Source organism: Rhinatrema bivittatum, chromosome 6 (genome assembly GCF_901001135.1).
Source record: "Rhinatrema bivittatum chromosome 6, aRhiBiv1.1, whole genome shotgun sequence".
NCBI classification, from domain to species: Eukaryota; Metazoa; Chordata; class Amphibia; order Gymnophiona; family Rhinatrematidae; genus Rhinatrema; species Rhinatrema bivittatum.
In genome coordinates, this window is record NC_042620.1 from 277,650,838 (window position 1) to 277,677,936 (window position 27,099).

Here is a 27,099-nt window from a genome sequence, read left to right on the forward strand (position 1 = left end):
ACATTGATTAGACTTAGTTTTTGGGTACTTGCCAGGTTCTTTTGGCCTGGATTGGCCACTGTTGGAAACAGGATGCTGGGCTTGATGGACCCTTGGTCTGACCCCGTATGGCATTTTCTTATGTTCTTATGGATAAGATACATAAACGATTTATTGTTCTTTTGGATAGCGGATGAAAACATCTTGAAAGATTTTTTGATCTGGGTAAATACAATCGACTCTCATCTCAAATTTACTTTCGAATTTAGTAGTCACCAAATTACCTTTTTGGACATTTTGATCAAAAAAAGTGATAATATTTTACACACTACAATTTACCGTTAACCTATTGAGTGTTAAGGTACCATAGTTTTCATCCAACGGCTTTCAAGAAGGGTCTAATAGTGAGCCAATTTTTTAGGCTGCGTAAAATATGTTCTACAGGCAAGGAATTTAAGAAACAAGCATAAAGTCTAGCATTTAGATTTTTTGAAAGAGGTTACCCATATTCTGCAGTTCAAAACGCATACAAATGGGCTAAGTATTCACATCGGTCGGCCCTTTTGGAATATCAATCTAAAAAAAATATTTCCATAGATGTTTGTGTGTTACAACACTCAGATAAATTACATTTAATAGCAGACAGTATAAGACGCCATTGGCACATTCTACATTTGCATCCCGGTATATTTTCAGATTTACCTTTGTTTTCCTATAAAAGAACTAAAAACATAAAGGATAAAATAGTATGTGCATAAACTAGGCTAAAAAATTCTGGTGTTTTGTCTGGCCATCATGACATCTGTGGTAAATGTGACATGTGTGCACAAGCGATTACAGAAACTGTGTGGCAACATCCTAATACAAGGAAATTATACAAAAAAAAGATCTATAACCAATTGTGAATCAATCAATGTTGTTTATTTGATTCAGTGCCCTTGTCCTTTCATCTATATAGGTTGAACGAGCAGACAAGTCAAAGTCCGGTTGAGGGAACACAGAAGTCGAATTAATACAGTAAACATGGAAGCCCCAATGGTAAAACATTGTGTTCAACATACACATACATTTCAAGATTTACAATGGACAGTGTTAGATCAAATAGTATGTCCGGAATGAGGTGGTGATCTTCATTCTCTGTTAAATTACTGTGAGCAGAAGTGGATATTCAATTTGTCTTCTCAAAGTCCGATTGGCATGAATGAAGCAGTGGATTGGTTAACTTTAATCTGACATCAGAAGCCTGAGCTTTTTTATGATTGGTTCTTTCATGGTAACTGGTTTAGATTTTTGATTGGCTGATTTAGTTTCCTGTGGGAGGTTTAAATAAACCCGGGAAAAGTAAGATGGCGGATCACAGTTGGAAATGTTGAGACAAGTTCCTAAAGAATGACACCTACAAATATGGAGCGTATGTATTTTGTTTGAATGGATAAATGCTTTATCTACGAGGCAGCATGGTAATGCTTTGCTTTTTTCATTGTATAGAGTTTAAAAGAAATAATTATTGCCCCTGACGAAGCAAAAAAGAAACACGAGCCATGTCGGGCAGGACAGGAGCACTGCTCTGGGTAGAAGTATCGCTCCTTCAGTGTGCGTTTGCTCAACAAGAGAAATGATAAGTGTCATTTGATTTGTCCAAAAAAAAGCTTTAAATACCTTTAAAAAAATCTCAAAATATTTGTAAAAAAGAGACCAGTGATTATAAGCAAGCAAACACAGTAAAAGTCTGTGCAGCTCAATTAGTAGTGGTGTATTTAAAAAAACACACCATACTTTTGAGAGAGAGAGAGCTATACAAAAAAACCCTCTCTTGTATTGTATATGAGGTCTCCTTTCACAATAACAAAAAAAATTGTTGTGGAAAATATTGTTGTGAAAATTAATGTGGGAGTTTCCATCATTTTATATGATGTTCTAATATCCTAGTGTTATGTGCATTTCTGTGAGCACTTGTGTTACTGTTGTGTGATGCTCATATTTGTGCTGTTAGCTGTAATAATAATAGCGTCAGTATCAGTGTTTCGCCACTTACCTTGATCGGAAAATAATCTCGGAAGTGTTTCCAAACAGACCAGTTCCGTACCCAAGCTGATCGCCGCCCACCTGCAGAGCACAGGGGAGAGTCCTGTCTACTGCTGGGACTTCCACACGGCAGAATGTGACTACCTCAGTTTCTGAGCTACCCTCTATTCTGGCTCTCTCCAAGCTTCCTGGGGTCCAGTGTAGGAAGGCAGGCTGATGTTAGTGCAGGTTTTCCCTCCTGTTTTAGCATGCATTTTTCCACAGTAAGTTAACCCTGATATTTAACAGAGGTTTTGAAGTGTAAGAAAGGTGCACTAAAACAGGAGTAAAAAACTGTGTTAAGGTTAGTGCAGGTGCATGCAATTCCCATATTAAAGAAGGCATTAGCTACTCCCCACCAATGCAGGGAGGTGCGTTAAAGGGCAGACTGCTTTAGGGATTTTTTTCTGAATGCTGGAAGTTTAACTCCGAAGTCACATTTCTGGTTTCCCTGATATTCTATTGCTGTGCCCTGTGTGGTAGTGTCCAGCTTGCTTGTACCAGACTGGGCACAGCAATAGATTGACTTCGTCCACCAGAAATGTGAGCTTACTCCACCTCAGACCCAGGAGTTTCATTTCTAGTTTAAGCTCTCAGGGCAAGCACCAACATCTGAACAGTACCTACTGCACTTGTGTGCATCCTGTTCAGATGTTCAGGAAACACAAGAAAACCTCATAGAGCTTACACTGGGACTTTAACTCCTCGGTCAGAGGTGGAATAAACAACACTATTCTGGTGGCCAATGTTGTCTATTGCTGAGCCTGCTTAGAGCCAGGAAGAAGTTAAATTTCCAGTATAAGCTCACTGGGGATGGCACCTGCAGCCAAACAAAGCGTAAATTCTCTGGGGTGGGCACCCATAGCTGAACTATATGCAACAGCAGTGTGGCACAATGGCCTGGCACGCAAGGTTGCATCCCATCTTGGGCACATTCTGGCATGCAAGGCCTGCCGAGTGCCATGAAAAGATAAGTTCCCACTCTTTTGTAACCCAGTCAGGATGCACAGCGCCAGTCTTAAGTCACACTCCTGCCTACTCCTGGTATAAAGCGCTATTCTGGATGTGAGCAGATTGTTGGCTTAACTCACATTTTTAGCCCCTTTCTTTCGTTTAGCACATTTTGTACTCCTGCTTGATTTGCATCTCATGTGCTTACTGCATCCCATAGTTCCACTGGTTTCTACTGCACATGTTAACCAAAAGCTGCTTTTGATACTTTAGACCACCAGATTCTCATTGCAGGCCTGCAATCAATTGGCATTTCTGATACCGTACTTAGCTGGTTTTCTTCCTTCTTGCTCAACCGTCCTCAACAAGTCAACATCGGTCTTTACAGCTCTGACTGGTACACTATTCCCTCAGGTGTTCCCTAACGGGCGGATTTTAAAAGCCCTGCTCGCGTAAATCCGCCCGGATTTACGCGAGCAGGGCCTTGCGCGCCGGCGCACCTATTTTCCATAGGCCTGCCGGCGCGCGCAGAGCCCCGGGACTTGCGTAAGTCCCGGGGTTTTTTGTCGGGGGCGTGGCCGATCGACGCGGCATTTTGGGGGCGGGATGCGGTGTTTTGGGGCAGGCCCGGGGGCGTGGTTTCGGCCCGGGGCGGTCCGGGGGCGTGGCCGCGCCCTCCGTAACCGCACCCGGGTTGCGTCTCGGTGCAACCCGGGGGCAGCCACGGATTTGTCCACGGATTTACGCCTCCCTCCGAGAGGCGTAAATCCGTGGACAAAGGTAGGGGGGTGGTTTAGATAGGGCCGGGGGGGTGAGTTAGGTAGAGGAAGGGAGGGGAAGGTGAGGGGAGGGCGAAAGAGAGTTCCCTCCGAGGCCGCTCCGATTTCGGAGCGGCCTCGGAGGGAATGGAGGCAGGCTGCGCGGCTTGGCGCGCGCCGGCTGCCCAAAATCGGCAGCCTTGCGCGCGCCGATCCTGGATTTTAGCGGCTACGCGCGTATCTACTAAAATCCAGCGTACTTTTGTTTGCGACTGATGCGCCAACAAAAGTACGCGAACGCGCATTTTTTAAAAATCTACCCCTTAGGGTCCTCCCTGTCAGCTATCCTTTTCAATATTTACCTTCTACCACTCTGTCGACTATTGGATGGTCTAGGCATCAATTTTAAAATATACACCAATGACATTCAATTTTTCATTCCATACAACCTCTCCTGGTCCAATACCCTGTCTCTCGTCACTCTTTATCTTAAATCCGTCAATTCTTGGCTTTCTCATAATCGTCTCAAACTCAATGTTTCTAAAATAGAAATTCTGCACTTCTACTATTCCCCAGTCGTCCTACCATCCTCCTTCTCATCTTAACTTTGATAACCACTCCATTGCTATATCCACCAAAGTGCGTAATCTAGGTATTACCCTAGATTCTGAACTCCCTATGGTTCATAACATTTCTTCTGTGGTAAAAAATTCCTTTTATAAACTCCACCTATTAAAACGTTTAAAACCACTGTTATTTCCCAGTGATTTTCGCCTAGTCCTTCAAGCCCTGATCCTCACTGGACTTGACTACTGCAATGCCTTATACCTAGGTTTATCAGATTCGGCTTTATATCCACTTCAATTGGTACAGAACACTGCCACTCGGATTCTCACTGGCTCAAGAATCAGAGATCATATTACTCCTGTTCTTCTTTCTCTACATTGGCTTCCCATCTCACCACATATACATTATAAAACCCTTTCTATCATTCGTAACCTTCCTTACAAACCCTCTGCAATTTGGCATTGCTCTTCTCTCTGACTATATCAAGCTTCCAGACAACTACGCTTCATGAACAAATGCTTGCTCGAAGACCCTACTGTCCAGATTGCTAGACTCGACCTCACCAGATGCTGTGCATTTTCTGTAGCTGGTCCCGCCTTATGAAACTCCCTCCCTGACTATCTCAGGCTCCAATCAAACAGAAAAGAATTCAAGAAACACCTAAAGACACACCTATGTACCATCGCTTATAAGCAGCCTCCTGCAGACTAAGTCCCTCCTAGCCTCCTCGTCCCTCATTACATTCCATCCTGACTGCTACGCTGTTCTTATTGTACTTTTTGCTTTATAACTTTTATGCTATTTTATTGTTTTTTTCTGCATTATGATTTTTCTGCTATTTTATTGTTTTTTCCTTTTTTATATTATTTATCTTGGTTTGTGATAAATTATGGATATTTTGCTATGAACCGCTTTGACCTACACCCATTGAGAAAGCGGTATACAAAAATTTATATTAAATAAATTTATTTATTTATTTATTTTGGGTTTTTATATACCGGCATTCGGGAACGCAGTCCCATCATGCTGGTTCACATAGAACAGGGGTGCATCATAAAACATAAACTAAAAACAGTGGTGCGGAAAATGCAGTTACATATAACAGGGAGATTGGAACTTGGCAGAGAAAGAAGAGAAAGGACAGGTTATTAATTCAAACATGTAAACAATAATGGAGATGGTTAATCAAGGTGTAATTGGAGATAAGGATTGGCGAGGATGAGATATATTAGTTTGAGTCCGGGAATGCTTGTATGAATATCCATGTCTTTAGTCTTTTTTTGAAGGTTGAGATGCATGTTTCCAGTCTGATGTTAGAGGGGATAGAGTTCCATAACGGTGGAATGGCTGTAGAGAATGCCCGATCTCTTAGCGTGATGTGTCTGGTGGATTTGGGCGGTGGTACCTGTAGTGATCCTTTGTATGCATCTCTTGTCGGTCTTGACGAGTTATGTAGTTGGAGAGGGATCTGTAGGTCAATGGGAGCCAGTAGATGGATATTTTTGTATGTGGTAAGAATGGCCTTGTATATTATTCTAAAGTGTATGGGTAACCAGTGGAGGTTCTTTAAGATGGGGGTTATGTGATCCCTTCTCCTGGAGTTTGTCAGTATTCGTGCAGCTGCATTTTGTACCATCTGCAGCGGTTTGGTGTAAGAGGCGGGAAGACCAAGTAGGATGCTGTTACAATAGTCCAGTTTTGAAAAAATGATTGCTTGCAGTATGGTTCTGAAATCTTGGGCATGGAAAAGAGGTCTAATTCTTTTCAGCACCTGTAGTTGGTAGAAACAGTCTTTGGTTGTTTTGTTGATAGCTTTGAAATTCAGACGATTGTCAATTAGGACTCCTAGGTCTGTTCAAGGCCCTTAGGTCTAGGATGGGACGGAGTCCGCCTGTTTTCTTTGGAATTAGGAAGTACCTGGAAATAACCCGCTCTCTTTGCCCTGGAGGAACAGGCTCAATCGCTCTGGCCGTTAAGAGGGAGGACAGCCCCATTAGTAGTACATCTTGATGCGCTACCAGCTCCCAAAATGGGCTCAGAGGGCAATTTGGCATGGCACCTAATAGGTTTAATCGGTACCCTTGATGGATGATGGAAAGAACCCACTGGTCTGAGGTTATATTGGGCCACTGGTTTGCAAAGAACCGCAGCCTGCCCCTGACCAGAGGATCCATTGCCCCGGGTACGTGTAACTGGACTATGTTCCCTATGACCCAGTCAAAACCCCGTCCCTGGAGCTGACTGAGGTGCCGTTTGCACCTTGGGGGTTCTCTGCTGCCTGGGATGGCTGTTGTTGTCGGGAGTGAAGGGGGCGGAGGATAGTACTTTCTCTGGAGAGAGAAAGATTTCTTCTCCGATCTCAATGACCTCCTAGAAAGGGGGATGGGTATGGAGTGCTGGCAGTGAGTTATTGGAGGGTTTCATGGTGGTTCCGGAGCTGGGCCACTGCATCCCTCACCCTATCTTTGAACAGATTCTCCCCAGTACATGGAACGTCAATGAGTCTTTCCTGTACCTCTGGTCAGAGATATGAGGCCTGCAGCCATGCCATTCTGCCGGCACCTATTTCCCCTAGAGAGACTCTCGATGCCATTTTAAAAACATTCTAAGTCAGTCAGACCTCGTGTTTTCCGCACTCCAGGCCCTTATGCACCAACAACATGAAGGTGTCCTGCTGCTGCTGTTCGGCCACCTCCTGCACCTGCATGGATATATCCCACGAGTACTAGCCCATGTAGAGCTGGTAGGAAACTATGTGGGCAATGAGCAATGCTCCCTGAAAAACCATTCTCCCAAGAGAGTCCATCGCTCTGTGATCCTTCCTTGGGGGCATCAAGGAATGGGTCCAAGACCGTTTGGCTCTCTAGAGAGTGGATTCGACTACCATTGACTGGTGGGGAAGCTGTTGCTTATTGAACCCAAGAGCTTTCTGGATGAGGTAAACCCCGTCAGCCTTCTTATTCACGCAAAGCACTGTGATGGGGTGTTCCCACATCCTCAGCAGTAACTCCTTAAAGATGTTGTACACTGGGGCTGCCACGATCTCCTTAAGAGGCTCCACGAACTGGAAGATTTCAAGCATTTTGTGCCTGGCATCCTCCTCTGTCAGTTACTGAAATGGGATGGCCTCCACAATGGCACTCAGAAACCCTGCGAAGGTTAAGTCCTCAGGCGAAGACTTCCTTCGCTCCTCTGGAGAAGAATCTGAAGAGACCCTCAGAGCCATTGGTGGAGGACTCCATGGAGGTCATAGGGACCCTCATCCTCACTGAAATTGGCTGGAGATAGGGCCCTATGCCTTCATCCAGAGGTGCAAGCACTGGCAAAGCTGGATGGAGGGCTGCAGGCCTTGGTATCTCAGCCAGCCTAGGTGGAGCTTCCTCCTCTGAGGAACCAGCCACGACCACTATATTTGCAAGGGGAGGCTACAGTGTCCTGACGGGTACAGACGCCAACCCAGGAACTGATGTCAGATGAGTCGGTAACGCACCAATGAGTGCATGGAGCTTCTCCAACAGCAGTTCCAAGATGGTCAGTGCCAGCCCTGGTGCTGTCAGTGCCACGGGACCAATGCTCCACATCGCCCACTCAAGCTCCTCCTCAAACATTGCTGATGCCAACTGAGAGGAAGGAGGGGTGGACAGATCCTCTTCAGAATCGAGAGGAGGATCTGTGACTGGCATCAGGACTGGTGAAGACCATCGCAGACCCCCAGCACCAATGCAGGACTGACATCCCTCATTGTGGGGTCGCTTCTGGGACATCACAGCATGAGCAGGTGCATCCCCATGCCCGGCACCATGCATCGACGGAACACAAGAACATAAGAACATAAGTACATAAGAAATTGCCATGCTGGGTCAGACCAAGGGTCCATCAAGCCCAGCATCCTGTTTCCAACAGAGGCCAAAACCAGGCCACAAGAACCTGGCAATTACCCAAACACTAAGAAGATCCCATGCTACTGATGCAATTAATAGCAGTGGCTATTCCCTAAGTAAAATTGATTAATAGCCATTAATGGACTTCTCCTCCAAGAACTTATCCAAACCTTTTTTGAACCCAGCTACACTAATTGCACTAAACACAAGTTCTGGCAAACAATTCCAGAGCTTTATTGTGCGTTGAGTGAAAAAGAATTTTCTCCGATTAGTCTTAAATGTGTTACTTGCTAACTTCATGGAATGCCCCCTAGTCCTTCTATTATTCGAAAGTGTAAATAACCGAGACACATCTACTCGTTCAAGACCTCTCATGACCTTAAAGACCTCTATCATATCCCCCCTCAGCCTTCTCTTCTTCAAGCTGAACAGCCTTAACCTCTTCAGCCTTTCCTCATAGGGGAGCTGTTCCATCCCCTTTATCATTTTGGTTGCCCTTCTCTGTACCTTCTCCATCGCAACTATATCTTTTTTGAAATGCGGCGACCAAAATTGTACACAGTATTCAAGGTGCGGTCTCACCATGGAGCGATATAGAGGCATTATGACATTTTCCGTTCTATTAACCATTCCCTTCCTAATAATTCTTAACATTCTATTTGCTTTTTTGACTGCTGCAGCACACTGAATCGACGATTTTAAAGTTTTATCCACTATGATGCCTAGATATTTTTCCTGGGTGGTAGCTCCTAATATGGAACCTAACATCGTGTAACTACAGCAAGGGTTATTTTTTCCTATATGCAACACCTTGCACTTGTCCACATTAAATTTCATCTGCCATTTGGATGCCCAATCTTCCAGTCTTGCAAGGTCCTCCTATAATGTATCAGTCTGCTTGTGATTTAACTATTCTGAATAATTTTTTATCATCCGCAAATTTGATAACCTCACTTGTCGTATTCCTGTCCAGATCATTTATTTATATATTGAAAAGCACTGGTCCAAGTACAGATCCCTAGGCACTCCACTGTTTACCCTTTTCCATTGAGAAAATTGACCATTTAATCCTACTCTCTGTTTCCTGTCTTTTAACCAGTTTGTAATCCACGAAAGGACATCGCCTCCTATCCCATGACTTTTTAGTTTTCGTAGAAGCCTCTCATGAGGGACTTTGTCAAACGCCTTCTGAAAATCCAAATACACTACATCTACCGGTTCACCTTTATCCACATGTTTATTAACCCCTTCAAAAAAAATGAAGCAGATTTGTTAGACAAGACTTGCCTTGGGTAAATCCATGTTGACTGTGTCCCATTAAATCATGTCTTTCTATATGCTCTACGATTTTGATCTTGAGAATAGTTTCCACTATTTTTCCTGGCACTGAAGTCAGGCTCACTGATCTATAGTTACCTGGATCGCCCCTGGATCCTTTTTTAAATATTGGGGTTACATTGGCCACCCTCCAGTCTTCAGGTACAATGGATGATTTTAATGATAGGTTACAAATTTTAACTAATAGATCAGAAATTTCAGTTTTGAGTTCCTTCAGAACCCTAGGATGCATACCATCTGGTCCAGGTGATTTGCTACTCCTTAGTTTGTCAATCTGGCCTATTACATCTTCCAGGTTCACAGTGATTTCGTTCATTTCGTCTGACTCATCACCCCTGAAAACTATCTCTGGAACTGGTATCTCCCCAACATTCTCATTAGTAAACACGGAGGCAAAGAATTAATTTAGTCTTTCTGCAATGGCCTTATCTTCCGTAAGAGCCCCTTTAACTGATGATGCTTCTTCGGCTTCCTGCGATATTCAGCCCGGTCTTTCCCTGGTGCTGAGTCTGATGACAAGGAACCTGACATCCTCAGCCTGGAGGAGCTCAATGATGGCTGGTCTCCGGTGCCCTTACCAGCTGGTAGCACTGACAGAACTGATGGTCCCGCCACTGTCAATGACTCAGTGTCCATTGATGCGGCTCTGTGGTTCTTCAATGTCAATGCCGCCGATGCCTATGGCTCAGTCTTCTCCAACTCAAAGAGGTGCTCCAACCTATTGAGCCAAAGACAACATCTTTTTGAGGGTCATCTGGGCACATCTGCGGCAATCCCAGCCATCATGCAATGCCCCAGGCAGAGGACACATTCATCATGGGAATCCATAATGAACATGGTCCTTGGGCACCGAAGGCAGTGCTTAAATCTAGACGCGGCCATGAAGGGAAAAAATAAATGGGAAACAAGATCAAAATCGATGGCAACGGGCTTCAATGGCCAGTGGCATCGAAGCACCAGCACCATGGGGAATCAACTGTGAAAGGCAATTTACCAATAACATAGAAAACCCTTACTAAGAATACTATGGGGAGGACTGAGAGAGACCCAGTGTCAAACATGGCAAAGAAAACTGTGCTTGAAATCTGAAGAAATGGAAAGTTTTCCAAGAGAGACTAAAAAGCCAATGTGAGCTCATTTTTTTTTTCATTTAAAAAAATTTATTAAACGCCTAACACAAAAAGGCCTAGGCGATGAACATAAATACATACATAAACTAAAATCATTACAAACATATGGTTTCACAGAAACCAAAAATCATAAATCATAACAATGACAATATACATCATAATAACTTAAATAAGACCAATTACTGAATCATCAACTGTCATATGAACAAGACTTCTCTCCGCAGTTTTAAAACTGCAGCTTCAAGGAAAAAGAGAGACTGAAGAGGGACCCCACATGGATGCGTGGTATAGGGCATGGTGGGCATGCCCAGTGTGGCAAGTCAAAGTTCTAGAAACTTTGACATAAGTTTTCCATGTAGGGGCTCCATCTGATGTTGTCACCCATACTGCTAGTCCCCGGAGAAACTAACTCTTAACCCAAATAAAACTGAAATTATATGGCTAAGGAGAGACAACATGATACTCAAACTGCCAACCCTAAATCTAGGAATTACCAATATTACTCCATCAGATGAACTTCGAGTCTGGAAATTCAAATTGATGAGAACTTCACTATGAAAAAGCATATAAGCAAATTAATCAAAACAGGGTACTCCAAATTGAGAATTCTACATTGACTAAAACTTTGTTAACAGTACAAAACTTCTGCACTGTCATGCAAACATTTATATTCTCAAACTTGGACTACTACAACTCCTTTTTACTAGGCCTCCACGCAAGTCCAGTGAAACCATTACAGTTACTTCAAAATGCATCAGCAAGACTCCTTCTAGGGACAAGAAAATTTGAACACATCACCCCCTCACTGATAGCCCTGCACTGGCTTCCTGTTCAGTCTAGAATCCATAATAAAGTGTTGTCACTAATATTCAACATAATCAACAATATTGACCCATGCCTATTAGGGGTGACACTACAACTCTATACACCACAGAGAGACCTAAGAACACAAACAAAGGTCTCCTAAGGGTACCCTCCAATCGCAGCACACATCTAACGCTAATAAGAGACCGAATGTTTGCAACAGGAACTCACTTCCAGAGTCGTTATGTCAGATAACAGAAAAAAAGAACTTCAAGTGTGAACTGAAAACATGGCTCCATAGAAAGGCTTACGATCTAACGCAAACAACTATAATGCTGATAATTGCATTCACAAGACATGAGACAATGCTAGTCGAACAATTAATAAATAATGAATGAGATTAAAGTATTACAAGTATAACTGGAATCTATTTTCATTGTTATGTAGACCTAGAATGAATTAATATGAACTAAATTAGATAGGAACTACTATGATAGCCATGATGATGTATAATTATGAACTAAAATATGTATTCTCTATGGTATTGAATGCGAAGAGTGAACATTAACTCAAAGCATATGATCATTGACCATGAATATGAACCCTTATAATGTAAACCGTTGTGATCTTCTTTTGAAATGATTGGTATATAAAATGCCTAAATAAAATAAATAAATACATTCATTTAATTTATTCTGCTCAGTACCTTCTGCATTACAGAGTATGATTAGAAGAATACCTGCCCTTACCCTGCTCAGTACTTTCTGTATTACAGAATATCATTTTGAAGATACTCACCCTGATCAAAGAGTTCTTCTTACCTTGCTCAGGTGTGTTCCAATCTAGGAGGATCCAGGTCAGGTAGAGAGCAGAAACCGGCCAGAAAATAGTGAAACACAAATAGATGAGGATCAGGAGAAAGACAATCCCTGAGAAAAGGAAAAATATCCCCTCCGTCAATATACCGAGGCTTTCAGTGAATATATTGCCATCCCAAGTGCTCTCAATGTACAAATAATGTATTCTAACTTCTCGGTGTACATACATAAGAACATGCCATACTGGGTCAGACCAAGGGTCCATCAAGCCCAGCATCCTGTTTTCAACAGTGGCCAATCCAGGCCATAAGAACCTGGCAAGTACCCAAAAACTAAATCTATTCCATGTTACCGTTGCTAGTAATAGCAGTGGCTAATTTCTAAGTCAACTTAATTAATAGCAGGTATTGGACTTCTCCTCCAAGAACTTATCCAATCCTTTTTTAAACACAGCTACACTAACTGCACTAACCAATCCCCTGGCAACAAATTCCAGAATTTAATTGTGCACTGAGTGAAAAAGAACTTTCTCTGATTAGTTTTAAAAAATGTACCACATGCTAACTTCATGGAGTGCCCCCTAATCTTTCTATTGTCCGAAAGAATAAATAACCGATTCAAATCTACCCGTTCTAGACCTCTCATGATTTTAAACACCTCTATCATATCCCCCCTCAGCCGTCTCTTCTCCAAGCTGAACAGCCCTAACCTCTTCAGCCTTTCCTTATAGGGGAGCTGTTCCATTCCACTTATCATTTTGGTAGCCCTTCTCTGTACCTTCTCCATCACAATTATATCTTTTTTGAGATGCGGCAACCAGAATTGTACACAGTATTCAAGGTGCGGCCTCACCATACAGAGGCATTATGACATTTTCCATTTCATTCACCATTCCCTTTCTAATAATTCCCAACATTCTGTTTGCTTTTTTGACTGCCGCAGCACACTGAACCGATGATTTCAATGTGTTATCCACTATGACGCCTAGATCTCTTTCTTGGGTAGTAGCACCTAATATGGAACCTAACATTGTGTAACTATGGCATGGGTTATTTTTCCCTATATGCATCACCTTGCACTGATCCACATTAAATTTCATCTGCCATTTTGATGCCCAATTTTCTAGTCTCACCAGGTCTTCCTGCAATTTGTCACAATCTGCTTGTGATTTAACTACTCTGAACAATTTTGTATCATCTGTAAATTTGATTACCTCACTCGTCGTATTTCTTTCCAGATCATGTATAAATTTATTGAAAAGTAAGGGTCCCAATACAGATCCCTGAGGCACTCCACTGCCTACTCCCTTCCACTGAGAAAATTGTCCATTTAATCCTACTCTCTGTTTCCTGTTTTTTAGCCAGTTTGTAATCCACGAAAGGACATCGCCACCTATCCCATGACTTTTTACTTTTCCTAGAAGCCTCTCATGAGGAACTTTGTCAAGTCTTCTGAAAATCCAAGTACACTACATCTACCAGTTCACCTTTATCCACATGTTTATTAACTCCTTCAAAACAGTGAAGCAGATTTGTGAGGCAAGACTTGCAATGGGTAAAGCCATGTTGACTTTGTTCCATTAAACCATGTCTTTCTATATGTTCTGTGATTTTGATGTTTAGAACACTTTCCACTATTTTTCCTGGCACTGAAGTCAGGCTAACCGGCTTCTGGAGCCCTTTTTAAATATTGGGGTTACATTAGCTATCCTCCAGTCTTCAGGTACAATGGATAATTTTAATGATAGGTTACAAATTTTTACTAATAGGTCTGAAATTTCATTTTTTAGTTCCTTCAGAACCCTGGGGTGTATACCATTTGGTCCAGGTGATTTACTACTCTTCAGTTTGTCAATCAGGTCTACCACATCTTCTAGGTTCACCGTGATTTGTTTCAATCCATCTGAATCATTACCCATGAAAACCTTCTCCAGTACGGGTACCTCCCCAACATCCTCTTCAATAAACACTGAAGCAAAGAAATAATTTAATCTTTCCGCGATGGCCTTATTTTCTCTAAGTGCCCCTTTAACCCCTCGATCATCTTGACGGTCCAACTGACTCCCTCACAGGCTTTCTGCTTCGGATATATTTAAAGTTTTTACTGTGAGTTTTTGCCTCTATGGCCAACTTCTTTTCAAATTCTCTCTAAGTCTGTCTTATCAATGTCTTACATTTAACTTGCCAACATTTATGCATTATCCTATTTTTTCTTCTGTTGGATCCTTCTTCCAATTTTTGAATGAAGATCTTTTGGCTAAAATAGCTTCTTTCACCTCCCCTTTTAACCATGCCGGTAATCATTTTGCCTTCTTTCCACCTTTCTTAATGTGTGGAATACATCTGGCCTGTACTTCTAGGATGGTATTTTTTTTTAACAATGACCACACCTCTTGCACACTTTTTATTTTTGTAGCTGCTCCTTTCAGTTTTTTTCCTAACAATTTTTCTCATTTTATCAAAGTTTCCCTTTTGAAAGTTTAGCACGAGAGCCGTGGATTTGCTTACTGTCCCCCTTCCAGTCATTAATTCAAATTTGATCATATTATGATCACTATTGCCAAGCGGCCCCACCACCGTTACCTCTCACCAAATCCTGTGCTCCACTGAGATCTAAAATTGCTCCCTCTCTCGTTGGTTCCTGAACCAATTGCTCCATAAAGCTATCATTTATTTCATCCAGGAACTGTATCCCTCTAGCATGTCCCGATGATACATTTACCCAGTCAATATTGGGGTAATTGAAGTTTCCCATTATTACCGCACTACCAATTTGGTTAGCTTCCTAATTTCTCTTAGTATTTCACTGTCAATCTCACCATCTTGACCAGGTGGACGGTAGTATACCCCTATCACTATAGTCTTCCCCAACACACAAGGGATTTCTACCCATAAAGATTCAATTGTGCATTTAGTCTCATGCAGGATGTTTATCCTGTTGGACTCTATGCTATCCTGGACATAAAGCGCCACACCGCCTCCCAGGTGCTCCTCTCTGTCATTGCGATATAATTTGTACCTCGGTATAGCACTGTCTCATTGGTTCTCCTCCTTCCACCATGTCTCTGAGATGCCAATTAAGTCTGTCATCATTCACTGCTATACATTCTAATTCTCCCATCTTACTTCTTAGACTTCTGGCATTAGCATACAAACATTTCAGTCTGCTTTTTGTTTGTATTTTCATTCTGCTTTTTAATTGATAGGGATAAGTTAGAATTTTTTAGCTCAGGTGAGTTTAGTTACAGGCACTTGGACTACTTTTCTTATTATTGGAACCTCACTGTCGGGATGCCCTAATTCTAATGCTTCATTAGTATCCTTTGAAGATACCTCCCTCTGAACCATGCGCTGCTGAGTGACTGTTGGCTTTCCCCTTTGTTGTAGTTTAAAAGCTGCTCTATCTCCTTTTTCAAGGTTAGCGCCAGCAGTCGTGTGGTTCCACCCTGGTTAAGGTGGAGCCCATCCCTTCGGAAGACTCCCCCTTCCCCAAAAGGTTCCCCAGTTCCGCTAATGCTTTTATTACGCCTGTTATTGTTCCATCTACGCCCCAGCCCCCAAAATATCCAAATCCTTTTTCTATGCACCAGGTCCTGAGCCATGCATTAAAGCTGGCTACACAACATAGTGGAATAAACAGCAAGGAAGAGGAAATCTCTCTTCAGTTCTTCTGACTGTGATGGACTTTTGTAGCTGCTCCTTTCAGTTTTTTTCTAACAATTTTTCTCATTTTCTCAAAGTTTCCCTTTTGAAAGTTTAGCACGAGTGCCGGGAAATGCCGGCAGCAATGCGGGGCCTCGTTTTCTGCCGCTGACGGCATTGGCACCTCTCCCCCTGTTGTAACCCGGGGGGGGGGTCCTGCCCCCTCACCACCACCACCCCCCCCCCCCTTAGTATGCCACAGCTTGGAGTATCTCATCTGCTAAACTGGAAAGAAGTAGCGAGATTGTGGATGCATTCCAAGGGTGATACTAGACCTGGTACTTACAAATGGAGGATGTACCTGAAAGGTTTGGTTAGGTGCCCACCTGGGCACCAGTGATCATCAGATGGCATGGTTTGATATTGCAGCCATAGTGAAGAGGAATCACATACTGACATTGGTAAAATGGGCAAGTACCTGAAAGAAGTGGGGTGGGGTGGACGAAGTGAGTGGAAGAAGAGTGGGCCAAACAAAGGGAGGCTTAAAAAGAGCCATAAATCTTTATGATGAAAAATATAAATAGAAATAAGAGAAAACGGAAACCGATCTATTTCTGCAAGGCAAAAAGATCAGTGTTGAGAAAGTGAAAGGATCTCAAAAAGAGGAGCACAAGGAAAAATATTTGGAGAAGCTGAAACAGACAAAGGAAGAAAACAGGATGGCAAAAGCTCAAGCAGAAGAAGAGATTGCTGACGATACAGTTTTCAGGTGGGCTGCAGAAGGGAGAAAGACTACAGGTGAATAGTAAGATGGAAAGGTGATGAGGAACAACGTGTGGTGAAAGAGAAGGAGAAAGCAGAAATGCTAATCAATACTTCAGTCCATTATTCACTGACTGAGCTTTGGACAAGGACCACAGATTGTTGACATGAAAACATATGACAACAGGTAAGATATGACACAGTTCATGGAAATGCATACCAATATGGAACTTGTAAAATTGAAAGGGGACAAAACCTTGGGGCCAGATGGGATGCATCTTAGAATATTAAAGAAATTCAGAGAGGCTGAGGCAGCTCCGCTGAAGTCCTGTTCAATAGACCTTTGGAGACGAGAACAATTCCACGGGACTGGAGAAGGGCATAAAAGTGGTAGCAAAGAGGAAGCTGGAAACTACAGGCCACTTACTCTGACTTCAGTGGTGGGAATATTAATGGAGACTTTCCTGAAGGAAACAATAGTGAATGATCTACGATGCAATGGGTTGCAGGATTCAAGGCAGCATAGTTTTACCAGAGGCCGATCATGTCAAACAAACCTGATTGATGTTTTCAATTGGATGACAAAGGAATTAGATTAAGACACCCAGGAAGGTGTGAAAATTATGAGAAGGGATCTAGTGAAGCTTCAGGAATGGTCTAGAGTGTGGCAGCTAAGATGTAATGCTAAAAAATGCAGAGTCATGCATGAAGGCTGCAATAACCCAAGGGAAAGATACAGTATTGGAGGTGAAATTCTTCTAAGCACAAAAGAAGAGCGGGATCTGATAATGATCATATCTGATGGTCTCAAGGTGGCCAAACAGATGGATAAGATGATGGCAAAACCAGAAAGATGCTTGGCTGCAAAGGGAGAAGAATGATCAGCAGAAAAAAGGAGGTAATACTACCCCTGTGTAGGTCCCTGATGAAATCTCACTTGGAATACTGTGTATACAATTCTGAAGACCGCACCTTCAAAAGGATATAAACAGGATGAAGTCGGTCCAGAGGGAGGCTACTAAAATGAGCAGTTGCCTTCGTTCTAAAGCATATGGGGCAGACTTAAAGATCTAAACATGTGTACCCTAGTGGAGATAAGGGAGATATGATAGAGATATTTAAATACCTCCAAGATCAGACAAGATGGCCGCCACCTGATCCTCACATTGAAGAAGTGTTCTTCCGACTCTTTTCTTGGAATTCTTTTCTACTTTATTTCAAATGTCTCACACAAAGAGGAAAGCTCAGCTGAAGGAGATTTCAAGCTCTTCTCCCATTCCCAAGCAATTACAACCTCGGATTGACACTTCCTTCATGGCACTCCTATCAGAGATGCCGGAGGGGAGAGCCACTATGAAAAACGAAGTCAAGAGATCGCTGCCTCCGTTGGCTGAAGAAATATCTTTAAGGCCCAGTGAGCCGAGAGTGCCTCCACCTCCAGCTTCATCGATTTTGGGTATTTCTGAATTTGGATCAAGAGATATTAATATCTTTAAGGCCCTGAGAAGGGAAACATCTTGGACTCTCCTTCAGTGATCCCGCCTGGAATGGATTCCATGGGCCTCTCTTCTGTTTTAAAATTGCCAGAGATTATTGAAGGTGGAGGTGGCCCTATGGGTGAAGGAGATGGGAATGTGCAGGTATGCCCGCCGTTAACACCATTATTTGAGAAACCAAAAGAGATAACTTTGGAGTCTGTTTGGTCTGCCTTAATTTCTATCGAGAAAGTTATTACTTCTTTAACAGCTGTGATTGTGGACAGTAATCAGTGAGTTCCAGTTACAGAAAAGAAAGTTGGATTATTGGCTATTAAAATAACTGAGATGGACACAAGAATTTCTAATTTGGAAACGGTTCAGCATAAATTGGTGCAATCAGATATCGTTTCTTCTAAGAAAATAGAAAACACGGAACATGCTTTAAGAATCTTAAATTTGAGAATATTAAATTTTCCTTATGTAAGGTTGCGCCCTCCTAAGGAACTATTTAAGAGCTATTTAGTGCAGATTCTTAAATTTCCATCAGAAGCTGTTCCAATGATAACAAAGGCTTATTTTTTTTGCCAAAATCAGAGGGAGATCTACCTAAGGATCCTGAACCAGTGTCACCTATAAATGAATCAGAAATATTGGAACTGTCTCAAGAGACGGCTATTCAGAATAGAGCCACTTTGATAACGTTTGCATTCTTATCTGAGAGAAATTCTGTGATGAATTTTTTTTTCCGGAATCGTCATCAGTTATTCTATGGCCAAAAAATTGGGATTTTCCCTTTCATTAGCAGGTCAACCCAAGAACGCAGGAGGAAATTTCTTTCTATGAAATCTGAAGTCTTAAGTAAAGGCGCAAAATTTGATTTTAGATTTCCTTGTAAATGTCTGCTAAAATACCAGAATTCTAATTAAATCTTTTTTTAACCTTCTCAATTACGGGTATTCTTGGACTCCCATTCCTAATGTTCCCCATGTGTAGGCTCGGTATAATTTCGTTTGGGGGGGTGTAAGTTCAGGATTAATTATGTATGACCATATTTCTTTCTCTAATCACTTTTGTTAAATCTTGTCCTCCCTTATTTCCTATTAATTAATGAGACAATATTTGTAGGGGAATTTAAATTTTTATTTTGCATATTTCATGATTGTTTTTATCACAGATTTTGTCGTATTTACTGCTACAAGTAATACTTGTGTTTTCCTGTTAAAAATTCAATAAAAATAATAATAAAAAACCCCAAAACCTCCAAGATATCCATGCACAGGAGGCAAGCCTCTTTCACTGGAGAAGAAGCTCTGTAATGAGGGGTCATGGGATTACGGTGAAAGGGGATAGACTCAGGTGTAATCTATTGAAATATTTCTTTACAGAGAGGGTAGTGGATGCTAATGCCGTAGGCACCACTGTTGAAAGTGCAGGGAACGGGGTTGCAGCACTGCCAGCTCCTGAGCTGGCAGTGCTGCAACCCCGTTCCCTCTCCCCTGCCGGCAGACTTTTACTTGAAATAATTACAAGATGTTCCGAGTTCTTATCGAGGCAGGAACTGCACCGGAATGAAACAGTGAAGGCACAGAAGGAAGAAGAGAAATTCTACGCATGCTCTCCTTCCAGGCCCCGCCTCCCATCAGGAAGGGGTAGGGCTACCACAGAGCCCAGAAGCAGAGCACATACAGACTCCCATCCATCTAAGCCTTAACCACTTCATTCCGGTGCAGTTCCTGCCGTGATAAGATTTGGAGCAGTTTGCAGTTGTTTAAATAAAAGGATTACTGGCAGGAAAGAGAGAGCAGGGGTGTCCTGGGCCACAGGAAAGAAGAAAATCAGAATGCCAATCTAGGCCTGGGCTGGGTCCCCTGCCACAGAGGAGTTCTGGATCAGCCAGGTGATGGAGGAGGAGCCAGGCCCTGAAGGGATGCTGGCTCGAAGGATGTGAAGGAGTGCAGAGGAGGAAAATGCTAGGAAGAGGGAAGTGGTGATAAATGCTGGGGGAGGGAGTGGAGATAAATGTTCGGAAAAGGGGGAGGGTAGAGGAGAGAGGCAGGGAAGTGGGGGGAGAGAGGTGCTGTAAATGGAGGGGAAGAGGACAGAAATGCTGGGAAACAGGAGACGAGGGGAGATATGTACTGGGGGAGAGGCTAAGTGGAGAAAAGAGATTTTGAGAGGGGGAGATGCTGCAGGGGAAGAGAAGGGGGGAGAGATGCTGGGAGAGGAAGAGAGGGGAAAGATGCTGGAAGGAGAGGGGGGAGAGCGTAAGCAGATGTTGGGGAGGGATTGATGGTTAAGCAATGAGGACAAGGTGGAGAGATAGAAGAGGAAATGGAGGAAAGAACTGAAGGGTGAAAGAGAGGGAAGGGGTGAAATCTATCAGTGGCTGGTGAGAAAGAGATAAAAAGGCAGAGCAGAGAGAAATGAAACAAAATGAGATGAAAAGGGAAAGATCAATGTCAGACAAATGTAGGGGAGGAAGTGAAGAAAACTGGGAGCAAGAAGAAATAGAAAATGGAACTTGGAGTAGGAATTAGAAGAGAATAACAAGAGGAAAGCAGAAAGAGATGTTTAGAAAAATAAAATGACCAGACAACAAAGGTAGAATAAAACATTTAATTTTCACTTTAAGGATTGGAATAAGTCAACTTTAGTAAAGGCTATACAAAACTGGCCTTGTCCAGTAGTATTTCAAGCTCTGCAGAGATTTTTGGGATTCGCCAACTATTATCCCCAATTTATCCCGAATTATTCTTCAGTAGCAGCACCTCTTACTGCTCTCACTCAAAAAGGAGCCAATACCAAGGATCGGCCTCCCGACATCATAGCAGCATTCCAGGAGCTTACGGATGCCTTTTTAAAAGCCCCTTCCCTCTATCATCCTTGCTGATGTGACTGTTACTACCCTTAACCAATAAGCCTGATACATTTGATGTAACTCCAACATTGCTCTTTGCTTCAACGGCAAGAGGTAACGGGGAATTGGACTCAGATAGCATCCAATAAGGGCCCTGACTTTAAGGTCTGGGAAACTAATATTATGGGGGTGACATGTATGGCACAGCAGATACTTCCATAAGCTTGATGGACAGTCTGGACGGACCATTTGGTCCTTTTCTGCCATTATTTCTATGTCTCTTTGTCCTAAAAGTGGATGCCTCCACACTGAGGGGTAGGCACAGTATTAAGTCAACACTCACCGAAAGGAGTCCTTCACCATTCTTCTTGAAGAAATATTTTCCTATGGAACGCAATTATGGCATTGGCGATAAAGAACTCTTAGCCCTCAAACTAGCACTTGAAAAGTGGCGGCATCTACTCCAAGGGGATCAACACCATATCATGATCTATACAGATCACAAAAATCTCGAACACCTCCACCATGCTCAGCAACTGAATGCGAAGCAGACTTGCTGGTCTTTATTCTTTGTTCGTTTTGACTTCAAACTACAGTACTGCCAAGCTCTCAAGAATCATCAGACAGATGTTCTCTCATGCTCCTTTCAAACTGAAGACACCCCAGAGCCTCCCAGGCACATTGTCGATCCCACTTACTGGCTGTCTCCATGACTGTCCCACCAGGGAAGATGGTCATACCTTCCCACCTACATGAAAAGGTTTTAAAATGGGCCCATCACTCTCATGTCACAGGTCACCCTGGATGGGCTTGAACCCTGGCACTGCTTCAGCAATACAATTGGTGGCCTCAAATAAAGCAAGATGTCATGTGGATTCATGCCCCACCTATGCACAGCAGAAACCTCAGTCTGGCTGACCATGGGGCTGTTACAACCGCTGCCAGCCCCCAGGGAATCCTGGACCTACTTGTCCACAGATTTCATCATGCACCTCCCCCTCTCAAATGGCACCACTGAAATCTGGGTGGCCATCAATTGTTTCTCAAATATGTCTCGCTTTGAACCAGTATCAGGCCTCCCTTCTGCCCGGGAAGTAGTGCTGCTCTTTAAGTTTCACATAGTCTGTCTATACAGCAAAGCACTTTTTGTCAGACCGAGGGGTGCAATTCACAGAAAAATATTGTGCTCACATTGTAAGAAGTTTGGCATCACGCTGGACTTCATCAAAGCATGCCATCCTCAAGAGAATGGAACACATGAATCCCATGCTTAAAACCTTTCTTTGTGTCTATGACAACGAGCATAAGGACAATTGGGCTACTCTCCTGCCCTGGGATGAGTTTTTGCACAATTCCTATGCTAATGCCCTTACTAGAACCACTTCATTTCAGCTGATCTACAGGAAGCAGCCATTACCATGTGTTAGATTCACCACTTGCAGGATGCTCTGCGAGTGGCCTTACTCACCGCGACACTGCCAGACCCATACTACCACCTCCCATGGCATGAGAACTTGCTGCTGATCATCGATGTGGCTGTACGCCACCATCATTCCTCCCTTGCACTGTCCTTTAGGTGCACGGGTGCACATCTCTGCCTCTCTTAAAGGGCCCGCAGTGGATCTCCTATTCCCGTATAATAGGGCTCTTCAGTCTCTGCATCAGGGCCTTCACAAAGTCTCTTGGTCCCTTGTTCTGGTCTGCTGTCATCATCAGTTACTGGTCTCCCGTGGTCTTGTCTGTCCTGGGTCCATCTTCGCTAGAATAAGTCTTCAGAGTCCTCTTGGTTTTAGAGTCTTGTTCCAAGTTCCAGAGTTCCAAATTCCTGAGTTCCTTGTACCTGAGTTCTGTTCCTGTTCTTCAGAGAGCTTGTTCCAGCTTGCGATCCATCCTGGTCTTCATTGTCCACCTGGTCCTTGTCTTCGGTCTTTGTCTGGCTCATCGTCCTTGTCTGAATCCCTGTCTTCAGTCTTTGCCTGGTTCTTCATCCTTGCCTGGATCCTTATCTTCAGCCATCGCCTGGTTCCTTGTCATTGTCTGGACCTTGCCTTCAGTTTTTGTCTGATTCCTCACCTGGACCTCTGTTTTCAGTCTGCTATGGTCTTCAGCCTTGTTCCTGGTCCTGCATCTCCAGCTCAGCTCCACTTCAGTCTTCAGTTCCAGCTTGGTGTGGCTGCAGTCTTGGTTCTGGTCTTCAGTGGATCCTTGTCCTCGCCTGCCCTGTGCCTGGATATGCTTACCTGCCAGTGATGTGGACCACAGTAAGCCCCGGGATTGTGTCAGTCACATCATGGCACAGGGGCTCATGCACAATTGTGGTCCAAAAGGGCCTTTCAAAGTGGCTGGAGGGCTACCCCCAAAGACCAGCCCTGGCTGCTGGCTTTCTGACAGTTTGTGAAGGCCATGAGCTTGGTGAGTGTCTTCCTGCGAAAGGCCTTTCATCTTGAGGCACCTGTTCTCAGGACTATTCCAAGCCCAGTATTGATTTTTGTTTCAAGGCTTCTGTCATTCTTTGTGTGGTACTTCTTTTCAGTTTTTAAAGTTAAAGTATCTCTGGATCGTGTCTCTGTACCTTCAAGCCTCCAGCTGGTAATGGATTCCCTTCTTCTCCTCAGAAGCCAAAGAGAGGATGCTGGAGGAGGGGGTTTTGAGGAGGGGGTACTGTTAGGTTCACAGTTCGCAGACTGTCCTTCAAGCAGCCTTACTTACCCTGACACCGCTGGACCCGTGCTGCTGACTCCCACAGCTTGAGAAGCTGCCGCTGGTCATCCATGTGTCTGTACGCTGCCATCATTCCTCCCTCACACTGTGCTCTAGGTACTCCTTGTGGATCCTGTTCCGTCTGTTTCCTATTGTTATCTGTAACCTCATTTCAACATCCTACTCTTAACAGAACATTTCCTTTACATGGATGGTGAAAACTAGAATCATTGAACATCGTTCTTGTATAGCTAACCAACATGAAAATGCTCCCCTGGTTGCCCATTGGGCAGTGCAAACCCATCAGATTTCTGACTTAAAATTTTTCATCATTGACGTGTTGTCCCCTCCACGGCGAGGGGGGGGTGTAATTTTTCAGAAATGCTTATCCGTAGGGAACAAAAATGGATATATACCCTTAATTGTCTTTCTCCTCACGGGTTAAACAATGAAATTGAGTGGTGTTTTCACATAATATGTATAGTTAGTCCTCTTTCAGGTCTTCTCTTTTCTGATTGGCTGAAACATGTTTTTGCGCCATTTTCTATCTTTAAAGGGATCTCTGTTATGTCTGTACCGTGCACTCCCAGCTTTGCTGTATGCTGTAACATCTAAGGTATGTTAATTAATTTTTTGTACATTGAAGGTATTCCCCATCGAGTTATTAAGTTTCCACACCTAAGTTTGTTTTGCTTTTTAGATCTGTTAAGATTTGTTGCCATCCTTCCAGATGCAGCCGTAAGGCGAAACATGGATACCGTGTTGGGGGATATGTTAATACTTAAAAGAATTGTTTTGCATTAAAAACTGTGGAGTCGCAGAAATAAATAAGCAAATTCTTCACTAAAACAAGCGTGTGGATTCTGAACTATTCTGCTCGTTTCCCTTAGTTTGCATATATTACGTGCAGAATTACTCTTCTTCGATATCATGGTATTTTCTAGACATCGAAAGTACATGCATATTTTCCATTTCGCGAGCACATTTACCATAAAAAGGGACAGTGCAGGAGTGTTCCAGGGAGGGGTCAAGAGGTATGGAAGTTGCTATTTTATAAGACATTCGCATAATAAGTTATCAAACTTATTTGTGGAATTTTAAACTCACTAAGTACCTCATGCAATTGAAACTGGACTTGTCTGTTGTCCACAATTTTTGGGTGGGAAGTCTGGGTGAACTGGTGGGGGTTCAGAGTGAAGTGCTAGAGGGTCTAAATGAACTGGAGACGGACTGGGTGAACTGGAGGAGGTATCAGCGAACTGGTGATTTCAAATATGTGCGCAAGAAAGTATTTATATTCACGTACATAAAATACCTGTTTATGTGTGCATGTTAGATTTTTTTAATGCACCTAAAATATTTGGGCATATGTTTATAAAACAGGTTGAGGAAATAAGCACTTTTATTGTATTGCAAATATTTGCACTTACTGAAACATGTGCATGTACTTTCAGAGCAGAACTATGCTGTTTATAAAGAGTGCTGCTACCCACCACACAGTTTATAAAATAGTAAGTTTTATCTCCACTTTCATTTGAAAGTTATCCTCTAAAAGGTGAATTTTAAAAGCCTAGCATGCACCAAAACCACTAGATATGCACACAAGAGGGGCCAGCATGCGCAGAGCAACTTTTAAAAACCGCCTGAGTAAGTGTGTATTTCCCACTGCACACACAAATGAAATGTTCCAAAAAAGGGGGCGGAGTGTGGGCATTCCTGGATTTCAACTTCAGATTAGCGCGTAAATATTTACATGCACAGGTGCGCGCCAGGGCTTCCTGCCATGCTACGTTAAGTAATAAAATAAAGATAAATAGATTGGCGGGGTTTTAAGGGTCAGGGTTAACAGGGAGAAAGGAGGCTGTTAAACTGGAGAGTTTGGAAGTCCTATCCCTTACCTGGGCAAACTGGGAATGAACTGAGAAAACTGGAATAAGAAATCAAAAGGGAGTGAACATCACTGCTTTCACAAGCATTTTTAGTGTATAAGGAGAGACAGTGAGAGAGAGAGAGAGAGTGGAGAGTGGCTCCTGGACGTGATAGCACAGGCTAATCCTTTTGAAACACATGCATGTGTGTGTGTGTGTAGCAGTTATTATTTATTTTATTTTGTTCTATCCTATCCTCCTACTGCTCAAATAAATTTATTTTCCTAAGTACCTGGAATGGTGATGTACTGAATCAAAGTTTGCGTGTGACTCTTTGTATAGGGAATAAGCTCCTGGGTTCAAGCCCCAGGTATAATCCCAGTAATTGTGTGTGTTTATATTGGGTAAGCCCCTGAGGCAATCCTGTGTGCAAGCAGGTGAAAAGCCCCTCAGGAAGCACCCAATGTAGACCTCAGTGAGATTAGCTCCCCCAGGTCAGAGCCCCTGGGCAGAATGCCAGTGTGCATGGTCTGAACCCAGAACACCACACAAGAAAGATATATACACATCAGGAGGGACACTTCACCATCTGGCCCACAGAGGATTTCCTCTTCCCCCATAGAAAGAGCCCACACCTTGGGAAGTGCAGGAAGGAGGGGAAAGTTGGCAAGATCTGCCTCAACAATGAATACTTTTATGGCCCTAGGTGAATCAACAACACCCCGATTAAGGGTTACATAAAATGGTGCCCAAAGAATGTGGGGCTCGAGGGTGGTGGAGTGTGCAACAGTGTGTTCCTGCTGTGGAAAGTGAAGATATGTAACCATACTATGAAAGAATGGAAAAACTGCGAAATTCACCAAAATGGCGATTCTTCCCATGCTTGGAATTCAGCGGGAAGAACATACCGAGAGAGAGGCTGTATGCACAACCAACAGGACAGTACAAAAGCGGTGACATGCTCATTGCACAAGCCTCAGCATGAGAGAGGGCGTGTGTGAGGAGATCGTGCCAAGGCAAACCGCAAGTAGCAGGCTGTTATCCTTCAAGCAAGTGGTTAGCTCCAATTATTTCATCCGGCCTATCGATCATCGCAAAATCACTAGAGCAGGGTTGCGCCTGAAGGAACACCCAGAGCGAGGCAAACTAGTGGTAGCAGCTTTGTCACTTAGTGGTGAAATGGCAGAGAAACCAGTGGCTAAAACCTCCAGCTCCAGTGAGGGCAACCTATCGAAAACATTGGATGATGGAACTTACACCATACAGAAGATGGGCGGCAGACTGGTAAACAAACAGTAGTTCTCGTCTGCGGCCCGAGCTATATGTTTGGCTTAACCGAACTAGCCAGACCCATACAATATCAAGCAGGACTTCGAATGTCCTTCACAGGGATGGGAACTGTGTTAGCAGTAGAGTGTGTGCCAACACCCTGAGCCAGTAAACACCCACTGCTATTACTGTAATAGACCACTCTTCACTGATCTCGACGTGGATCCCGGCATT

The 27,099-nt window shown here is 43.3% G+C and overlaps 1 protein-coding gene across 2 annotated transcripts in view; it reads right to left on the reverse strand.

Moving 5' to 3' along the window:
• The window catches only part of LOC115094324 (diacylglycerol O-acyltransferase 2-like), a 76,913-nt gene that overhangs the window by 37,372 nt on the left and 12,442 nt on the right, over window positions 1–27,099 (reverse strand). For both annotated transcript variants that reach the window (XM_029607269.1, XM_029607270.1), the window contains exons 3-4: window positions 12,294–12,401; window positions 2,015–2,085 (exon numbers count right to left, since the gene is read on the reverse strand). In XM_029607269.1, the coding sequence (XP_029463129.1) occupies window positions 2,015–2,085; window positions 12,294–12,401 (179 nt within the window). The remainder of the gene's footprint in view (window positions 1–2,014; window positions 2,086–12,293; window positions 12,402–27,099) is intronic.